Source organism: Chaetodon trifascialis, chromosome 3 (assembly GCF_039877785.1).
Source record: "Chaetodon trifascialis isolate fChaTrf1 chromosome 3, fChaTrf1.hap1, whole genome shotgun sequence".
NCBI lineage: Eukaryota > Metazoa > Chordata > Actinopteri > Chaetodontiformes > Chaetodontidae > Chaetodon > Chaetodon trifascialis.
The window spans coordinates 16,700,575-16,720,441 of NC_092058.1; the positions used below are offsets into that span (position 1 = coordinate 16,700,575).

General features: G+C 42.1%; 1 protein-coding gene across 2 annotated transcripts; it reads right to left on the bottom strand.

The window, feature by feature from the left end:
* Positions 1 to 302: 302 nt before the first annotated feature.
* Positions 303 to 19,730, bottom strand: fgd5b (FYVE, RhoGEF and PH domain containing 5b). Of its 2 annotated transcripts, none has more exons than XM_070959819.1 (21): positions 19,512 to 19,730; positions 15,878 to 18,452; positions 11,917 to 12,070; positions 11,316 to 11,374; positions 11,172 to 11,202; positions 10,314 to 10,465; positions 9,980 to 10,136; positions 8,545 to 8,632; positions 8,391 to 8,441; positions 7,871 to 7,929; positions 6,906 to 6,977; positions 6,638 to 6,706; positions 4,576 to 4,659; positions 4,196 to 4,275; positions 3,915 to 4,011; positions 3,650 to 3,787; positions 3,396 to 3,498; positions 2,545 to 2,681; positions 2,275 to 2,400; positions 1,946 to 2,103; positions 303 to 1,378 (listed from the first exon to the last, which is right to left on the bottom strand). In XM_070959819.1, exons 1-21 carry the CDS (start codon positions 19,519 to 19,521, stop codon positions 1,342 to 1,344), a joined length of 4,437 nt encoding a protein of 1,478 aa, XP_070815920.1. In that variant the 5' UTR covers positions 19,522 to 19,730; the 3' UTR covers positions 303 to 1,341. The 2 variants fall into 2 exon arrangements, with proteins under 2 accessions (XP_070815920.1, XP_070815921.1); XM_070959820.1 differs by having other exon boundaries at positions 1,206 to 1,378; positions 2,302 to 2,400.
* Between the last annotated feature and the right edge of the window lie 137 nt (positions 19,731 to 19,867).

The window sequence follows — 19,867 nt, forward strand, 5'->3', positions numbered from 1 at the left end:
TGGCCTTTCTTTGGCCGCACAGCACACTGGTCTGTGTGTCACCCAGTCCCTGGTGTCTTCCCAAACAGCTCAAAGTGTGATCTGAAATGCTCACCAGCTTCATCAGAAGCATCATCTGCATGTCAGTGCAGACAAGATATGCTCATACAGGGAGTGCTACATGTGTAATGCTTCCATTTTTCTATTTACTGAGCTTTATCAGCAAGGACACAGTGACAGGAAGTCAATGACAGCCTGTTGTACTTTAATGTTTAGCCCACTTGCCATCTAGAGGACAGGAAGTGAATAAAGAGAAAACACAGACACAAACTGTTTCCATCATAGCCTCTTTACTTGATTTCAAAATAACACTGTTAGAAATTTAAACGTAATAATCATTAAGTACAGTACAAAGTCCAAGATCAGTGAGATCAGTGATTCATGGTTCAGTCCAGGGCAAAACAATCTGCGCACAACTGGATGTGACGTCTTTATGCAAAGAAGAATTTACATTATGCCTGTTTCAGGTATTAAGACGAAATTGGCAACAGTTTCCTCAGTTAAAAACAAATGTGTTAAGTAAGTTAAGTACAGTAGCTGAAGCTTTTGGCCTCTATGATGAAAGTACACTCATATTTCTTCATTCCTTTTATATCAGTGCAAAATGCATAGAAACTATTTTTCCACTGGCAGGATCATCTCCAACAATACAGTACATGGCAAAGCGACAGTCACTTCTAGACATATAAAATTCCTCATTCTTTGATACAGCCTGTGCTTCAAAGTATTAGTCATAGAGAGGCATTTAATCCAGTGGAGGAACATATGTTGGAATGAAGGCATAACTAATTCATCATGGAACTGAAGATCAAGCCATTCCACTTTTGGGCATGTTTGAGGGAGGATTAAATTTGTTACAGTTTTTCAGCCTCCGTGGAAATGACAGTAAAATAGCTGTAGTTAAAATGTGTGTTTGCTTGTTATTGAAATGTTTCATCTTTCTGTACAATTTTCCTAATGATTTGGAAGAGAGTTGCTGATCAGCTGCTGGGGGAAATACAGGTCACATCAATGTAATGTTCCACACTGGCAGGTATTTGGGCCAACACCTCTTGTGGTTCTCAGCATCACACCTGCTGTAGCAGCAGGCAGGAGACGCTGGAGGTTGACAAAGTAGGTAATCGTGTCCGCTCTCAAAAGAACACCGTGTCTTCTTTTATCCAGTCCAGCCAGGTAAGTAACAACTTGCAGACATAGTCAAATGTTATGTTTCATTCCCTGTGTGTCTGTCTTGGTTTCACAGTCTGTTTGAAGAAGAGGAAAGACAGCACACTTCTATTTTTGGAAACCCACCTTTTCACCCTATAAAACGGTGGCTTCCTCCATGGCATTAACCCACCTGCATGAGGAGAGGACAAAACAACATGAACTGCAGATGTGCTAAAGAGTCATTTTAGTCTGCTTCACCCCAAAACTACCAATTATGTGCCTGTCAGCATGACATACAGCTGCATTATTAACTGAGCTCATTTTTATAGCTTGCTCCTGTATATGAAACATTATAGTATTTTGCCCAGAGGAATGATTTTAATTAACTTTTCTGTTTCGTGAAACTCAGTCCACACATTGCTGCTCAGAGAAAACACTTTAACTCCAAATTTTGGTGATGTCATATCCCACCCCTCTCCAAAGGTTTTTTCTTTCTTTCTTGAAAGTGAAAAACTTAGCAGCGACTTATCAGTAGCAGCCCCGTGAGTCATTCATACTGGCAGAGACATCAGCTTATGGTGAGCCTTGTTTCACTTCCATCAGCAAGACAGATATCCACACTACAGTAAGACTCATGATTGCACAGTGTTTCAAACTGCAGTCAGACTAATATCTTGAATGGTCAATGTCTAAAACAGATGTCTAAAACATCTTGAACTTAGCTATCAAGTGATAGCCAAGCTATCAAGCTTCTCACCTCTGGGCGGTGTGGTTGTCCACAGCTTTGAATGTATAGTACAAAGTGTTTTTGTGGTAAAGCTGGAAGATGTTGGCCTCCACCTCCTCTCCCTCCTGCTTGTCAGGCAGTTTCACTGTGAAGCCCAGCAGAGGTAAAGTCTCTGATGCTACTTTCTCCTGCAGACAGAAACGTGATCGGCGGAACAGAAGTGGATTATAAGATACTGTGATGTAACTGGACATTTCGGCACTTTTAGTTATTTTTAGACAACTGGTGGCGACAGACCTCACTGTCTAAGTGTGAATATGTGCTTTTCAGGTTAAAGGGGAGTGCATGTTTCCCCTCACCTCTTGGGCTCGGTAGGTGTAAAGCACCTTGTCTTTTAGGAGGAACCATAGTCTCTTCCAGCTCCTCTTGCTCTTCTTGCTGCGCTGTAGACTGCCGCTAATGGAGCCTTCCTCTGACATGGTCACCTGCACAAATAGGAGCAGGAGAGGACCAATAAGTGGAAATGTTGCTTAGAAAACATGGCATAGCTGTCATCCACATCATCAGTAAGTCTCAATGTGAGCAGGGCCCTCTCTGCAAAAAAAGAAAGGCACGTGTTGCAGGTGTACCTGAGTGAAGGAGGCAGTGCCTTTCCGATGCCTCCAGATGTTGGGAGGATGAATGTTTTGGAACACAGCGGAGAGAGGACGACTGGAGCGGTTTGGACGGGGGCTGTTCTTACCTGACAGCTCAGATGCATCTCCCCCTGCAGAAATATACAAATGCTGTTTAACTACAGCAGAAAACAGGAACCAGACTGTAACACCCACACTAAGTAACAGCAGGCTGCTGTCTGAACTATACTGCAGCAGAGGCTGATTACCAATGGGTGCTACACAACAAATCAGCATTCAAGAGGTATTTTTTTTCCACAAATGTAAAATGTTATTGGAAAGAATTCCATTTTTTAAAATAAGGACAATAAATGAAAAGTTTTCCTTAACTCATGAAAGTGACATGAAACTGTACATCACATGCATATTGCACATACAGGAGCGTAATCTCTTAACACAAAGGTGCAACACACTGATCATCATACATTTAATATAATCCTCATCATATACCAAATGTCCTTTGAACCTACAACATAACTATAAAAGGCCCATCACTTCTTGCTTTTATTTCCACATATTTTACTTACTTTCCAAATGTGCTACTTAATCTATTTTCTGAACATATTTCCTGTGAATAAATGAATTTTTCCACACTCTGCCAGCTCTGCCTGATTCTGGTCCATTGTAAGTGGGGCACTCCTCCTGTATTTAACCTAGCCTGACGCAGGGCTCCCCACTGATATCAGTTAGCGATGTAGTTAACCAGTTCAGGGTTAAATGGCTACAATAAGAATAAACTAAAATATGAGCTCTGAGTCAAACTGATTGATGAATCCTAAAAATGTACTCAAGCAGGGTTTTCCCACCTCTCTTCTTTAGCTCGTTGTAACAGTGATCGCACACTTTTGCCATGCGGTCCTTCATGTATTTCAGTGGATATCTGTTCCTGGAGCAGCTCCGACAAACAATCTGTGTCAAACAACAGAAATTCATCACAGATTACATTACATACACATTAAAAAGCTCAGGAAACAGTAAGCACATTCAGGACCCTAAACACTACATTAAAGGCAAAATTTGTGTATCATTAAACACTGTGTTTTATTTCTGAGTGACTGACTCTTCCGCAGCCATGGCAGTGGTGTCTACGCAGAGTGAGGCTGAAATCTGAGGTGCAGTTCATGCACATCATCACTTGCGAGACTGGAACAAGTGTGGGAGCCTTCTCTCCCAGAGACAGGTGCAAACGATCTCTGGCCTGGAACAAACACAGAAAAGAACATGATGCATCACACTGCGGAGACTGATGATGGCAACTGATAAAATGAAAAATGATCTTCAGTAATAACTCAATAGATGAATACAGAGAAGCAGAGTTTGCTCACCTCTCCTGAGCAGCTGCTGAATGCTACAGATCCCCTGGTGTGATCAGTCACAGTGCGGCTTAGAGTGTAAAACCAGTCCTCTCTTTCTATGAAGGAACTGCAAAAAACACACACAAAATCACTACAACATTATTACTAAGATGTCATTCAGTAATTGAAGCCATTCTAAAGTCATAACACCAAATGTGTAAAACATCAGCTGCAGCAGTTAACATTTTACACGTTTATGGTTTTAGAGGTTTGAAAATGAGGTATTATCCTAATAGGACACGTTGACACACCTTGCTGACAAAGTGATGGAGATGTCTGTTCCTTCAATCCTGAGTGCATTTTGGACATTTTCTATGATCGGTTTACTGACCTGCAAAATCAGTAAAATCACACAATAAAGACCAGAAATACAGAAAGAGAAATAAAGGGCAAAGACATTGAATCTGGAAAAAACATATTTTTCCAATATCACATTCTCTGTACACTGTAAACACATTAATCATTTTAATTAGAAATATTTTGTTAATATTTGTGGCTGTGGTTTTAATATGTGTTGCAAGAAGTACTTCCAGCTTTTATTGCCAATCAGCTGGGGGAGGATTTTGAAAGGAAAACAGTGTTAGAAAATGAAGGGACTGTGGCATTAGGCAACTTAATGAAAGACACTGACCTTCAACCCAGTGAGTGGCAGAGTATTCTTCAGCCTGTATTTCCCGTCCTGCTGAGGGTAAGTGTACAGCAGCACATCATTCATCTAACAACAGAAAAAGATAACATTCATTATTCACAGTCACTCTGCAGAACAGACAAGTAAATGCAGATCAAAGGACATGCTGAGAAGATAAGACAAATTAGATAAAATAGTCTGAATAGTCAGCTGTCCAGACCTTATTATTCATGTACATGCAGCGATTGTCCAGTAGGTGGCACTCAAAGCTAATACAAAAACTTGACTTCAAGGCGCTGACACAGTTGACTCAGTGCTGGGTAAAACTCACACCAAACTGTATGGATTTTTTCTCATATTTTTGGTCAGGTGGTAAACAGTTACAGGCCCACTGTAAACACAATAATCACAACATACTGTACGTCTACCAGCTCTCTCACACACAAACACACTGACACACACACACAGTCACCCCCTAAAGGAACCCAATCCCCCATCTCCACCCCCTGCCCACTCCACACTCAGAATTCAAATGTTAAACAAGGCCCCCTCAATATAAAAACAAAGTTTCTCTGTGCTCACCTTAAATCTGAAGACATGTACCTACATGCATGAATATTGTGACATCACAACTAGTATGGGGGCCAATCGTGGTCCAGCATAATACGAGGTTAGCGGAGACGCTGCTGTAGCATCAGTCACAGAAGAAGAGCAAAGAACAGCGCTGGGGGCTTTTCTCCATGGTAAACATGTTTTTGCTCATCTCCTGACTGGTCTCGACAAGAGTCCTACTTCTAAGTCATATGGTTCATTGATCTGATTGATTGCAGTTAGTCCGTGATAGATGGTGATTCATCCAATCATCTGCCAAGTATTTTTGAAAGTGTTGACCCTTTTACAAACAGTTTCAGGGCGAACTCCCATCTGGCGCATCATTTTAAAGGAGTGGATGTCATTTTAAGAATTTTAAAATGATCATTCCCAGCACATCTAAAAACTCTTGGGAGGGGGGATTTACAAATTTAGAACCCCATACCTTGAATCTTTATGATCATGCACAAGTGGGATACTTCAGTGTTTAGTTATCAAAGATGGTATCAAACTGGATCATTAACCTCTGTACCATGTTTCCAGTGAATCAATTTACTCCCTGTCCACATGTGTTTAACAGTTTTGTTGTGAGACTGGCAGCTCCTGAGGACTTGTTTTATCATGCTGTCTCCAACATTAATAATAGCTGATAACACGTGATCACCGCCTGGATGGGTAAACTGGCAGGGTAGAACATACGCAGCAATGATTACCAACATTCCTCCAGAAGAGACATTTACGAGCTCTTTTAGTGTCGATCCCGGACCACAAATTTCAAAAACACCACAGGAGGGGAAAGCAGCACACTTTGATGATGCTCTATGGATAATCTGCGAAGGCGTTTAATTTTCTAATCTCTCTTGATTAGAACATTTCTGGGCTCTCTCTATGTTAAGATTTCACAAACTGAATGTTTAGTGCAGTGTGTGCTCTGTCTCTTTGACTCTTTTCACACTCTCTCTTTCATGAAATAAATGACATTGTCTTAACGTGGCTGGGACAGGCAGTGAAAAATGACATTGTTACATGCTTCATATATAACTTTACCAATTAGATCCTGCTTCCCTCCCTCTACATCCTGCTCCCTGTTAAGTTTAGCATTAGCTTAGCTGAACGCACTGTATATTACAGGTGCTGAAGACACATCGGACTAACATTTAGCTTACAGAACCGAAGCCATAAAAGTTCACAGGTGTACATGGATCCTTCAGTTTCTAAGGAGCTGTTATTGACCTTCCCTGTGCTGTCAGTAAAGAACTGGCTCAGGAAGTCAGCATTCAGAAACATCCTGCCAGGAAGCCCTGCTCTTAATAGCTCAGTCTGGACAGAGAAACAGACCAGACAGAAAATGCCTGACTCTACAGTTCACACAAAGATGTCTTAAAAACTCCCTGGAGTTACATGATGAAACAAATATAATGATTATAAAAAATAACACAGTACTTAAATACAAGAAACAGGAAGCAGCGTTTACCAAAAACAGATGGCGGGGCTGCCGACTCTTCCTGCTGACCTTCATCAGGGTGCCCTCCTTTACAAAGACCTGATTAAAAAATACACAGAAACGTCACAAGTCATGACACACAGAGGGCATCTGCAATAATTAATGTTGTTTTTAAGAGCAGGCTGGCTGGGGATTCCCGGCTGAATGATTGTGTAAAGGGCAATGCAGGCGTGGTGCAGGGCAGACAGGGTGGGCTGCCAATCGACAGACAGGAACAATGCTCTTATCAGAGTCCTACCCTGCCAGGCTGCAGCAGGTCCCGCTGGCCACGAACGCTATACTCTATGTTAACCAGACGCAACAAGTTCTCCTGAGACACAAAGAGAGAAAAGAACAGAGAGACAGGGGAAAAAATGAGACGCCAAAAGAAGAGAAACAATGACAGAGCATTACCAGAAACTATTTTCATGACTCCATGCCTTTTTAGACAGAGTATCACCTGGATGGGGCAGGTATATCACATATTGTTCTCTTTAAAGTAAGTCAGACTATTCAGAAATGTTATCGTTTGTTGTGTCTAACTACTGTACTGGTAGCCACCAAAAACAAGAGTCTCCAGCCATGCTAACGGCTCTTTGAGGCTGTACGTAGACACCACAGTGCTTTGAGCCAAAGGCTACATCAGCATGCTAACAGACTCAAAATGACAATGCTGACAGGCTGGTCCCCATCTCAGGACACAGTAGAGCTCAATCTGAAAACTGCAAATGTGTAAAATGTAGAATGTGAGGTTAAACTGGAACATTTGAGTTTGGTTTCCTGAACGTAGTCTCAACCTTAAGTAGAGAGTATGATTTATACTTATAATCTAATATTCATCATATCGATATCATTCTGATCATTTGTTTGGGTGAAGCTGCTTTCATATTTTTTGTTCAGTGTACATTCAATTTAATCTGTGCTGTGAAAAGTAACGGTACATTTACTCAGGAAGCAGTTCACTTTCAATCCTAAATAATCCGTTTAAGCCCTAAATGTGGATGACTAGGCAGGAAATGTCTTGAAGTTTACATGAATTTACAGAATTAGACCAAACCAGACATTTCTGACACACAGACACAACCAACATTGATGGAATTACTAATCTGAGGAATCCTATAGATATGTGTTTTAATGCCTGTGTGTTCAGTGCTGACCGAGGTTTAGGCTAAAAATAAGATATCTAATTGTGGATACAAAAGTTTGTCTGCACATGACACTTACCCCATGTTTTAAGCTGTCATTTGCTTGATCTGCAATGTCAGACACTACTGCCACAGCAGCTGTATGGGACAAACACAGAGAGAGAAATCAGGAAAGACACTTCATGTTCAGAAGTGAACACATCCATTATGAATATTTCTAATTGATGAGAAGCGTCTTTGTTCTCTGTAGATGTAGAAAGTCACCAAACATAAAACTCAAAATGAGTCACGGGCCCGGACATGTCTCCAAGCCAGGACTGGGGGAGCTCCCTTATCGGAGATAAGAGATAGTGTTGGTGCAACTGGCCTTCTCATGAATTACACATTACAGTTTTCAAACAGAGGAGAGCTGAAATGACTGCCTGGTGGGTTTCCAGCATGAACAAAAAGAATCTAAATTGGCTCTCTCATGGCCATCTCTCCATGCCAGATGAGAGGGAATAAATCCCCTGTAAACACAGAGCCGCAAACACAGGCCGGTAAGGCTCTCCTGTGACTAACAGAGAGCAGCCTCTGACCACACTCTTTGTTTATGGTACCTTGGGTGTCTTCATATTCCTTGGAATCAGGGGAGAGGTTGTTCAGATAATCTGTAAGAGGAGTGAGAGCGAATGAATGCAACCATTATGAGTGAAATGATAGATTTTTACTCAGTAAAAATCCAAAATCATGTCGTGGTTACAGGAGCCTCACCAGTGAGGAGCATTCGGTACTGAGCCACACGCACAATGACCTGCAGGAGCCGATGCTTCAGAGACACGTTCTCCCCAGCTGGACTCTGCTGCTGAGACAAACAAACCAAATTTAGCATTTTCACTGTATTATTGCTGCTCGTTAGGGCCAGATGTACTGTATAAATCCAGGTGAACTTTGGCCAAACAACATGTCAGATTCATCAGAACAGTCAAGGGGTCCCTCTGAATGATTAAAAAAAGACTCAAAGAAAATTAAAGCTGTGCTGAGAAACAAATTATATACAACAACACTGGACCTTTGAGTGGAACCACCAGCAACAGTTTAAGTGTGAGCAAGAGCCACTGACACAGACTGCTGCTCAGCACAGTGCCTTGTAAGATAACAAGTGTTCATTTTTGTGTGTGTGCTATAATCACAGTCTTAATAATCAATAATCTCTCTTTCACACACATATTCAAAGTGAAAATAGAAGTAATATTTAACCTAGTGCTTTCCGTTTTTGGTCCTTCAACAGATTTAATTTAAAGGCATGAAAAACTATTCTGTCAGCAGTTTCCTATTCAAAAAGTTACAAAGTCATAATGATGAAAGGCAAACAGAAAAAAGAGCTTACTGCACTGACATCAACACACAACGTGCTTAGGAGAATCTAAGGACTTTGAAACATGGGTGCTCTTAAATCAGACAGAGAAAACTGCCCAGCTCTGCAAAGACTTCTCCTCCGTGGTCTATAAACTGGAGGGAAAATATTGAAAACTCCTTTGTCCATGGCTGGATAATATCTGATTGTAAATTAAAAAGTGGAAAGTGAACAGATGCTGCATCTCCCTCTGGAACTGTCAAGCATACCATCACACCCTGTTCTTTTATACTGTACGTTTCATATTCCAGATTTAATAGCTTCTCTGGCTGACTGGTTTGAAAAACGCTGTCTTGTGTCTGGTCATTTAACGGAGGCTAATTATGACTCCTCACTAATGTGCATTGTTCGGCTATGTTGTGGAGCTCAGAAAACCTGCTGGGAAACACTACCAATGTAAACTTTAAGATTCCCCTGTTTTTAAAGAGAAGTTCAATGGTTGTTCTGAGTGGCTCACACCAAACATGTTCTCAACATCTGAACATACAGTCTATGTCTATGCAGTTGTTGCTTTAAACTGAATTATTACTGCCTTTTGCTTGAGCCTTTTAAAAGTTTCTATCTTTTCCTTTTACTCACAATGCTCTCTCACTGACTGACACACATAGGGCAGATCTTTGCTACCATAAAACTTCACCTTTGTCTTTGCACATAAGAAACAACACACAAACACAAACTGAACTCTAACCATCAGATGTGTGAGGCTTGATTTTAAATGTGTTTTAAATATTGATTTGATTGATTGATTACATTATGTGTGTGTTTAGAGTTAGAGATCACTGTAGGTCTCACCTCAAACTGTTTAACAATGGCTGCAAAGGCAGGTGAAGTTCGGCAGCTTTCCTCCAGCAGGCTCATATTTCGGTCGTAGTGGCCGATATAAGTGGTAAAAACCAAGAACTCTGCTTTTCTGGACAGGAAGATGTCTGCAATCTTCTGGCTTTCCTCCCTGAATGAAGAAACAGAGGTGAATGAATGGAGGAGAAGCAGCATGCACCCGTCCTCAGGTTACACGAAATGCGTGCACTCGGTGGAGGAAGAGGGACGAGTGTGGAAGATAATTCCATTCTAGTCATAGCGTATGCACATGCAGCGTGAACAGCATCCAGCGGCGCACGCGTCTCACCAGTGTCGGATTCGATTCTCCAGCTCGCTGAGGATTCTGCGGTGCAGGGTGTAAACATCGGGCAGCTCATTGAGAATCTCTCGAAGCCTCTCTTCGTTCAATACGGGTTCCCCCTCGTCCCCAACTGCTGCCCCCACCGCTTCCCGAAAGTCCTGGCACACGGAGGTGGAGGCATGGTTATCTTTCATACTTCATGTGAAAATATTAGTAAATTTACAATTTCACAATAAACTCTCCATTTCTCCCCTGTTTTTCCTTCCATCTTTCTGCAATAATATAAAAAGATAATATCTGACAGCGGGGCATACATGAGCTATTATATCAAGAAAGCTGATCACTGATAAGCACGCTGCAGCAGTGGTGGTTTAATCCACACCGGAGGGATTAAGTCTAGGAAGGGAAGCGAGAGGGCAACACTTGTTCCTCCCTCATTATCACTGCTGAGGTGCCCTTGAGCAAGGCACAAATGCCCTAACTGTCCTGATGAAGCTGCTCAGCATCCAACAGATCAGACTGTGCTTGTAGCATGCAGCTTTTAGCGGTGAATGTGAGTGGAACAAATGTTCCAGGAAATGAGCATTCACGGTTGAATAAAGAACAGACCCACAGTGAAAACAGTATTTAATAAAAGTGAATTTGCTTAAGGAAGCACATAAGCATACAAAGATGTTTATATTGGAGTTGATTGAAAAAATAAAATGTAAACCAAAGGTATGGAACATGACCTGCCTTTCTTAAATTTGTAACTGCAATTTCAGCTCTGAAACTACTGTGATTCCCTCCCATAGACACTCGATACATACATGAGAATTATACTGCAATAGTAAATTGAAGGAGATTAGAGAGCACATCACTTACTTCCTGGAGGAGCTTGAGGGCTTTCACATGTCTGAGGACAGAGAAATAAATACACAATTAAACAGGAAAGTGAAGGGAACCTGATTAGTTTTAACAGATAAGCAGAGATGTTTGATGGGAGCAATTAGTTCACATGTAACTTACAATCTCTCCGTATCCACCAGCTCTTTCACGATGTAAAAGGCTCTGGATCGGCCGTCAGGCTGCAGACAATCATATTAATTACTTGTAAAAAGCCCAGGGTTAGGAAGAGCTAAAGCATTTTGGCAGCAGTTCAACAAATATAGCTGGCAAATTCCCTCTCCACATCGTCTCCAAGCAGCAATCAAATTCTAAATAATGAGGACAGCCTTGTAGTAGCCCATTAACCTCCATTAACCCACATTAAAATCTAGGCTTGTGAGGGCAATTGTGCAATTGCCCAAGGTGAAAAATGGTTCACTTTGTTATATTTTGTTTTCGTCTCTTCTTCAAATAAGTCATTATTTCTGCCCATTTGTTCAAATGTGACACCTCTGCTTACAAAGTGACAGCAAAAAAATATAACAAATTATGTCACTTTTTCATTGATTGATGGGAACAGTCCTAGAAGATAGGGGAAAAAGACTGAACGACAATATCAACTAACAATTGATGAAGTTTGATTTACTTATAACCCACACAGGATATGTACTATTTCACAATAGGAAAAAAAAATCCTAAAACATTTTGCAGAATTGCTTCGTGCAGAAAATTCATAACTAACCTGTCTGTCATAATTACTGTCTGCACCTCCCTCTTCCTCCTCTGAGGTACGTCCGTGGTCCTCCTCACCCGCCGTCTCTCCCCTGACATCACCCTCTGAAGCAGTCTGTGGAGCGACAGCCAGCGAGCATACGTTGTAGGCTTCTGTATAGGCACTGATGAGAAACAGGGGGTACTGTGGTGAATTATAGCCTACACACAGTGCATGCATACAATAAATGATGTGTACACAGGCACATAACTGAGTGAGTGACTCCTGACAAAGTCAAACTGGCATGTCAGACATCAAGTACATCCATTACGATATCTGGTCTTGTGATGGTTCCCAGCCTTTACAGCTTGTGGCCCTCTAATCACTAGTTAAGGCCTTAGTGTGGACATGTTTGGGGAGCGTTTTTCATTTTAAAAGAATAGTTTGACATTTTTTGTAAATACTTTTTGAGCTCTCTTATCAAGAGTTATATAAAAAGACTGATACCACTCTCATATCTATGAAACGAACACGCAGCAGGAGCAGTTAGCTTAGCTTACCAGCCCACAAATCGTCTGGCACCCAGCAAAAAGGAAATTATAATTTTCCACATTTGGCTTATGTGTGGATTAAACAAAAGAGATACATCATATATAATTTAGTGAGCTTCATGGTGCTAGTTGGCAGATTTTGCTTGGACAGAGCCAGGCTAACCCTAACCCTAACCCAGGCTGTGTCCCAGTTTCCAGTCTTTATGCTGAGCTAAGCAAATCGGCTATCAGCTGTAGCTTTATATTTACTGTAAGTAAAATAGATCTTCTCATCTCTGCCAGAAAGCTAATACTTGTATTTCCCAAATGCCCAACTACACCTTTAATGTTTTCTAAGGGCCCTGAAGATGTTAAAGTATTCAGTATTTCTAAGGATAAAATGTATAATGAGAGAAGCATTTTAAAAAACCCAACTTTGTGCTAGAGAAATATACTGCGTGTTCTTCCTGCTTAATCAGCTTTTGACCCCTCGGTGGGGTCTCAAAGCCCAGGCTGGGAACCACTGGTCTAGTATGCAGCGTTTCAGCTTTTGCCATAAACTGTATGGTTTTTACCACAACTTTGACTTAGTGGTCTTGTAATAAGAACAGTGTTCAGTCCCCAAACCTTCATTCATGTGAGAGTAAATCAGATGAATTTCATTTAACCGTCCAAACCATCTTTATGGTCCTTTATGGTCGTCTATGTTGAAATATATCGCTATAATAAACATATTCAGCGTTAGAAGCAAATGTGAATAGATAAAACATTGCAGGTCTAGAGAAACCAATAAACTGATCCTGAAGGCCCTGCAGTGACAACTGTACCCAACCAGGGACGCATGTCGGTGTTTTATGCTACAAGATTCTCTTCTGCAGGGAGCCCAAATGAATATGCTAATGGCTGCAGCTCAGTGGGGAGTGTAAGCTATGCAAATAAAAACACGTCCTTAAGTTACAGTAGTGATGCAGTAGTCCTCTGTGTGACCAATTGCCTTGCCAGTGTTCCTGCCATGTTTCACTCCAAGCACCAGTGGATTTAACCCCACTGAGATGCAAATTGCCTACATATGACCAACATATGTGAGCAGTTCAGATCTCTGCATCACACACATTAGAGCTGCATGGCCCATTACTGCTCAAGGGATCAAACTTTGGATGAGATACCAGGGGGTGTTTGAACCACAAATTACATGCACAGTTTCTATATTAGGCTTTTATATCACTCCCCTAGAAACTACCTCTGTCACCTCTCACAGACCTGCTACGTTGTGTGACAGCTCAAGGCAAAATCTATGGAGATAAATTACGGAGGGAGATAAGAAATAGCCATTTTCTTTTCGCCTCAGGTTCATTGGTGAGCCTCTTTGCTCCACTGACAGGAATGATGGGGCAAAGACACCAATGATCTCCAAACTATAATGTGCTAATATTGCCCCTTCAGGCTACTGCAAAACTAACAGCCTAAACCAGTGACTCTGCTGTCCATCCGGATATCTCTTTGCTGTGATTACTGGCGCTGCATTCACTGAGAGCTCAAAGTGTGGAAAATGAGAATCATACTGCTGTCTTTATTTGATACTAGCATTGCGAGCTCAGGCTCTCACATAGAGGCATGTTAACTTTTGAAAATGTGTATTTTGCGGTGGAAAAGCACTATAATAATGAAACCTAGTGCTAAATGACATATTTAACTTTGTAGTGTTACCTAAGCTAATTAGCAGTAGTACAGTATTAGTAGCAGTGGAGAGACCTCAGATTTACATTGAGGTTTGTTGACTCAGGCCATGGTTACGTGCTATGGAATACAAATAAAACAGGTAATACAATGATGACAAAATATGGCACTAAAGACGAATAAAGTCCAAGACAACTTGAACAAAAGTTTACATTCTCCAAGAAGGCACCAGTTTGCATATCTGACTGTAATAACAAGACTATTTTTAGTAGCAGAGGGGACCTGGTGATTAATCTCCCCATTATTTCCTTGATTAATTAATTTATCCTTTGGTCTACAGAATGGCTAAAAATTTAAAAAATGTCCATCACAGTTTTCTTAAGCCCAGAATGACATTACAATTGCTTGCTTTGATATATGATTAGAAACCTTTATTCATCCCACAGCAGGAAAATCTGCACATAAACAAAGAAAATCTGAAAACTATAGTGCAATTGCGCTCATTGTGAAGGCTGATATTTACCTATCGATATTCAGCAGAACAAGTGTACTATTAAGCTGTGTGATAGGATCAATTAAATACCCATTTGCGCTTCATAAATGAAAAAAAAAAAAAAAAAAATCACACATTTTCTGATAGTGAATTTAATTTGATGAAAAAAAAAATCCCCCCAAATGTTAAACTCACTCACTTGAGAAAAGACTAATAGGGGACTTAATTGTCTTGCTGTTGTGACTGAAGCTACAGCAGAGTGAATTAGAGGGGGAAAAAATGAGGATTGAGTATTTACTTGTATTTATTGAATTGTACTTTAACCTTTTTGTGTACTTGAGGAAATACAAACATCGAGTTTTAAAATCAAGCCAAACGTTTGTCCTCCACTTAACAAAAACATGTATTTTAATGCCTTTGCCAAACAGTTTTTCTTGCACACATGACCATAACGATGAGAGGGGACCGTTTCAGTGCGCAACTGCTGACTGCAGAACACACTGAGATTGTATCTTGGCCTGTTGTTCCTGACTAGGTGGAGAAGAGCAACCACTCCACAATGCCCTGACTATTAATCATCCTAAGCGGCCTGTATGATATGGCACAGCCAACAGGAATGCAGGGGGGATGGGTTAATGTCAGCACAGCAGGGTTGATCATACCAACAAACACCACCACAGCAGGGAGACGAGAGGCTCTACCTACAGCATCAACACAAGAACCTGTTCTTACCCCTAAAAAGATGATTTATGAATGAAACCAGCCTGTTTTCACTTACAGCAGATCTGAAGAGACCACCCCCATCCCCACCACCTCCACCTCCACCGTTTCCTTCCCTACCATCCAACATGCCCCGACAACACACAGACACATCACAGCTTAGTACATCTCATTGCATAGCAAGAGGGAAGCTAGTGCACAGTCCTCCCTACTGTGCCACTGATCATCACATCCATGTCTGCTGTGATTGCAGCATCAGGGGACTCAACATAATAAATAGTTGTAAATTCTCCTCCCCCGGGGCATTGTTAAACCCTCATAGTGGTCAAGCAATAATAAAAAAGACTTGTGCTGAGTGTAAATGATGTCAAAGATCACTGATATTATGTCTAGAAGGATCAATCTAGCAATCAGAATATCAAAGCAGTTCTAATAACACACTATTCTAAGATGGTAACCATTATATCTGCTAAACATTAGCATGTTAGCATTATCGTTTTGAGCATTTAGCTCAAGTACATCCTCACATTGCTGCAAGCATGGCTGTAGGCTCTCTGTCTTGTTTACATACCTTTCTGTTTCCTGCTCAGGTGACTGAGTTTTACTCTTGAACCCAGGGAGGCTGCTCATGTCTACATAACCGTCAGTCTCGTTGGCAGAGGACAGCACCCGACTGGGACGATCAAAGAAGTCTGTGAATGGCGCCTGTCGGACAGGCCTCCGCTGTGGGACCTGAAGGTTCTCGTAATCCGAGCTGATGGCAGGGACATTCTCGTAGTCTGAGGTATCTGTGTTGGGGAAGGAGATGGAGCGAGGCTTGGTCAGGGGAAGAGGAATGAAAGGTACCCGGGAGCGGTCCTCAAAAGACTCCACCCGGACAACACTGCGATTGAGAAAGGCCACAGAGCTCCCTGGTCTTTTATTGTCCCTGTAGAACAAGAATTTTGAGGCAGGTTCAGGTGAAACATGAAGTTTGCTAGCAGAGCGGGAGTTGAGCTGTGGAGAACTACTTATGCTGTGTCTATCTAGATCCAGCAGTCTGCTGGGCGTGTGGTGGCTGGATTCTGCTGATGGTTTAAAGGAGGACAGGTTGACATCCACCACGGGCTTGCTGTCTGTTTTCCGTCTAAATTTAAGCATCAGGAAACGCTTAAGGGAGGATTTCTTTTTCCTGTTTTTTTCCGACGAGTCTCCTTCAATGAAAAGCGAAGGGGAACTCTTTGTGATGGGTCTCTTGGTGATGTAGGCCAACTCAAACGGAGGAGGGATATCCACGACAGATGTTGGAGTGGACAGGCCACTGGATGACAGCGGTGAGCACCGGGAGAAGCTTCCAGATGAACAAATGGCACCTCCCTGTCTTGGGGATCCTTCCCTGTAGCCGTAGACACCCAGAGACGTATCCTGTCCCTCCATGGAGAGGGAGCGTGGATACAGGGACAAATAGTGGGGTTTGGCATAGCTCTTGTGCAGCATTGAGCTTAACATGGGGCTGCTGCTCAGTGCAGGTTGTCCAAATCCCCTCATGTAGGGGCTCTGAACGAACTGCATTCCCTTCTCAGTCACAGTGTTATTAATGCGGTGTGACAGTGATCGGGAGCGCATCTCTGCTGACCTCTTATGAAAAGGAAAAACATTTTCATTCTCCGAGCTGTGCCCTGGCTCCTCGTACACATGCTCATCACTGATGTCCTGCTCCGTGTCAGTGGAGTCCTCCAGAAAAGGCACTATGTGACCCTCCAGGTCTTCATCATCACTGAAGACATCAGAGTCATTTGGGGAGAGCAGCTGGCTTTCTGAGAGAGAAGATGTCAGCGAGGTGTCGGGGTCCGTCGGCACTGAGATGGACACCAGCCTGAGCCTCGGCTGGCTGTCCAGATGATTCAGCAAGGCCTCCGCTGTCTGAGCTTTTTCCGTTTTCGTCGTCCATTTCTGAAATGTTCTTTCATCACTGTCGTGGCAGCTGTACCCATTGTTACCAATCTCTACGTAATCCTCAGAGGAATGTCCATTTTCTGCTGTTTCCTTATGTTTCCCTGCTGATACTCCACTGCTGTTCATGGACAAAAGTTTCTGTGGTGTGAGCGGACTCTCTGGTAGTCCATGAGCTGTGTTATTCCTTGGCATCATCTCTCTATTAATAATGTCCTCTGAAGAGACATAATAAGGCTCATGAGCTGGATCATCCTCCACAGTAACATGTCTCTCAGTTGTATCATAGACCTGTTTGTGGTCTTCAGGAGCAAAGTCATAAAAACTAATGTTCTGCAGGTTTTCACCCTTTTCCTTTGTTTTATGGGCACATCTAAACTTCAGGATGCTGCACGTGATGCCACAATCAGGAGCAGATTCCTCTTCTTTCTCCTCTCCATCTGTTAGGAAAACTTGCGTGTCTTTGTCATTGATGAGGAGACGCGGATCGTCTGTGAGAGACTCAGTTAAATCATCTGCTGTACACTCGCCTGTCTCATCGTCCCCGACTCGGAGCTTCTCCTTCATGTGTCGATTTTCAGCAGAATAGCAGCCTGCCTCCTCATCAATGCTATTAACAGAAATGTCTCCCACTGACAGGCCATCTGTGTCAGCCAGCGCCTCACCTGCGTCACAACCTTCAGCATCCATGTCCTCCGTCATGTCTGTGTCAACCATCTCCACCAACTCCTCAGAGTCAACTGTGAGTCCGGCATCACTGACCCACAGTGTTTCCAGGGAGTCCACCTCCTCTGTTAGAGCGCTGTCAGTTAACCTCCAGTCCTCGTCCATCTTCTGAATCACGTCTTCTTCCTCTTCCTTTTCCTCCTCCTGTGTCACCTCTCCATCCTCCACCCCCTGTGACACATTCTCAACATCTTTTTGTGGTGATTTGAGGATGTAGGCGTTCAATTGTTTCTCTGGTGGCAACCTGTCTGCAATCACTTTGTTTAGGCTGAGCTCTGCCTCGTGCTCTTCATCTACCTCGCCATCGGAAGTTAGTAGGCTGCCATTGATGCAGCCTCCCTGGTTGCCATTAAGTTCTGGTGTGACTTTAGGTTTCGGGGCTACAGAAGGTTTGGGACCCCTGGCTGCAGACATGAGAGGGGAGTGCAGCTTCAGGCTGGCGTGACAAACAAACCTTGGCTTTGGAGCAACAGAGGGCTTGGTGCAGTCTGAAAGAACAACAGGAAAAGGAAACTGTAAGATTATGCGCTTTAAAATAGCTTACAGGTCATTTGTATTGTGTCCCTGACCTAAAACTGCACAGATATTCTTGTCATGTTGTCACAGATTGACCATTTTCTCCACAAAATGCATACAGTATCCATTAATAAAACGAATCTGGCAACGTATGTAATGTCGGTCAGCTTTCTTCCAGAAACAGCAACCCAAACTAAAAATCTGGTAATAAAAGGACACAATAATGGACTTTAAATGAGCAATGTTCGCTGTTACATCCTTTGAGAAAGAACACAAAATAATCTAAGGGATTTCCCTGACTCATTTCCTGTGATTCAAGAGAAACACATCTCAGGCTGCCTTTACTGCTTTGAGAATAATACTTTAGAGGCAGCAGAGGACAGTGACAAAAAAGCAACACGTGTAATTAATGTGGCCCATATTCAAGACATTTAACTCATTCAAAACATACATCACTTTTAACGAGATCAATCTTTTTTTGGTATAAGGTGTGAATATCTACCTCTTCTTTATTTTATATATATATATATATATATATATATATATATATATATATATATATATATATATATATATATATATATATATATATATATATATATATATATATATATATATATAAAGACTTTATTCTGTTTAAAAAATAATGGGCAGCAGACCTGGATGACTGCAAGGCTGGCTGAGAACTCCAAATAATTTACACCCAAATGCGCTCCAGTGGTGTTAAATCACGTTGATATGTCTTGACTCTCAGAAAGGTATAAAGTGAATAATTTGCCAACATTACACTGCCCTCAGCTCTGTCATGAGAAACGTTAAACACACTTCACATCCTGTGCCACCGCTGGAGTCTCCATGCATTCACAGGGTTGTAGAAAAGTCAAAGATAACTTATATAAATGCGCTCTGCCCAGCTCTATGTATAACAGGCTACGCGCTTTCTCAAAATATACTAATTATCCAACACACAGTGAAATATAAGCTTTGAAGACCAACGATTCACCCTTGCCCCTTAAATTGAATCATCTCACCTGTGTTCATTTTGGCGGATCGACCGTCTCCAACATCTCGTCCACGGAAGCAGCTTCGATACACACAATTTTCAAAAGCATGAGGAAAAAAAACAAAAAATAAAAAACAGCCAAACTCAAGTTGAACTGTCCTAACAGAGGGTGAGTGAGCCGGACTGAACACAGCTCTGTCTGATCTTCCTCTGAGAGGAAAACGCTGCTCAGCTGATCGCTTGTGCGTCCAACAGCGCGCAGGACGCGACTGGAATCCAAATGGAGAGAAAGCTGGATTCGCGCTCACCATCACACCGCCCTCCAGGATCCGTCCAACGCCCGCAGCAGCTTCAGGCCCACTCAAGTGCTGGAAATGTTAACAT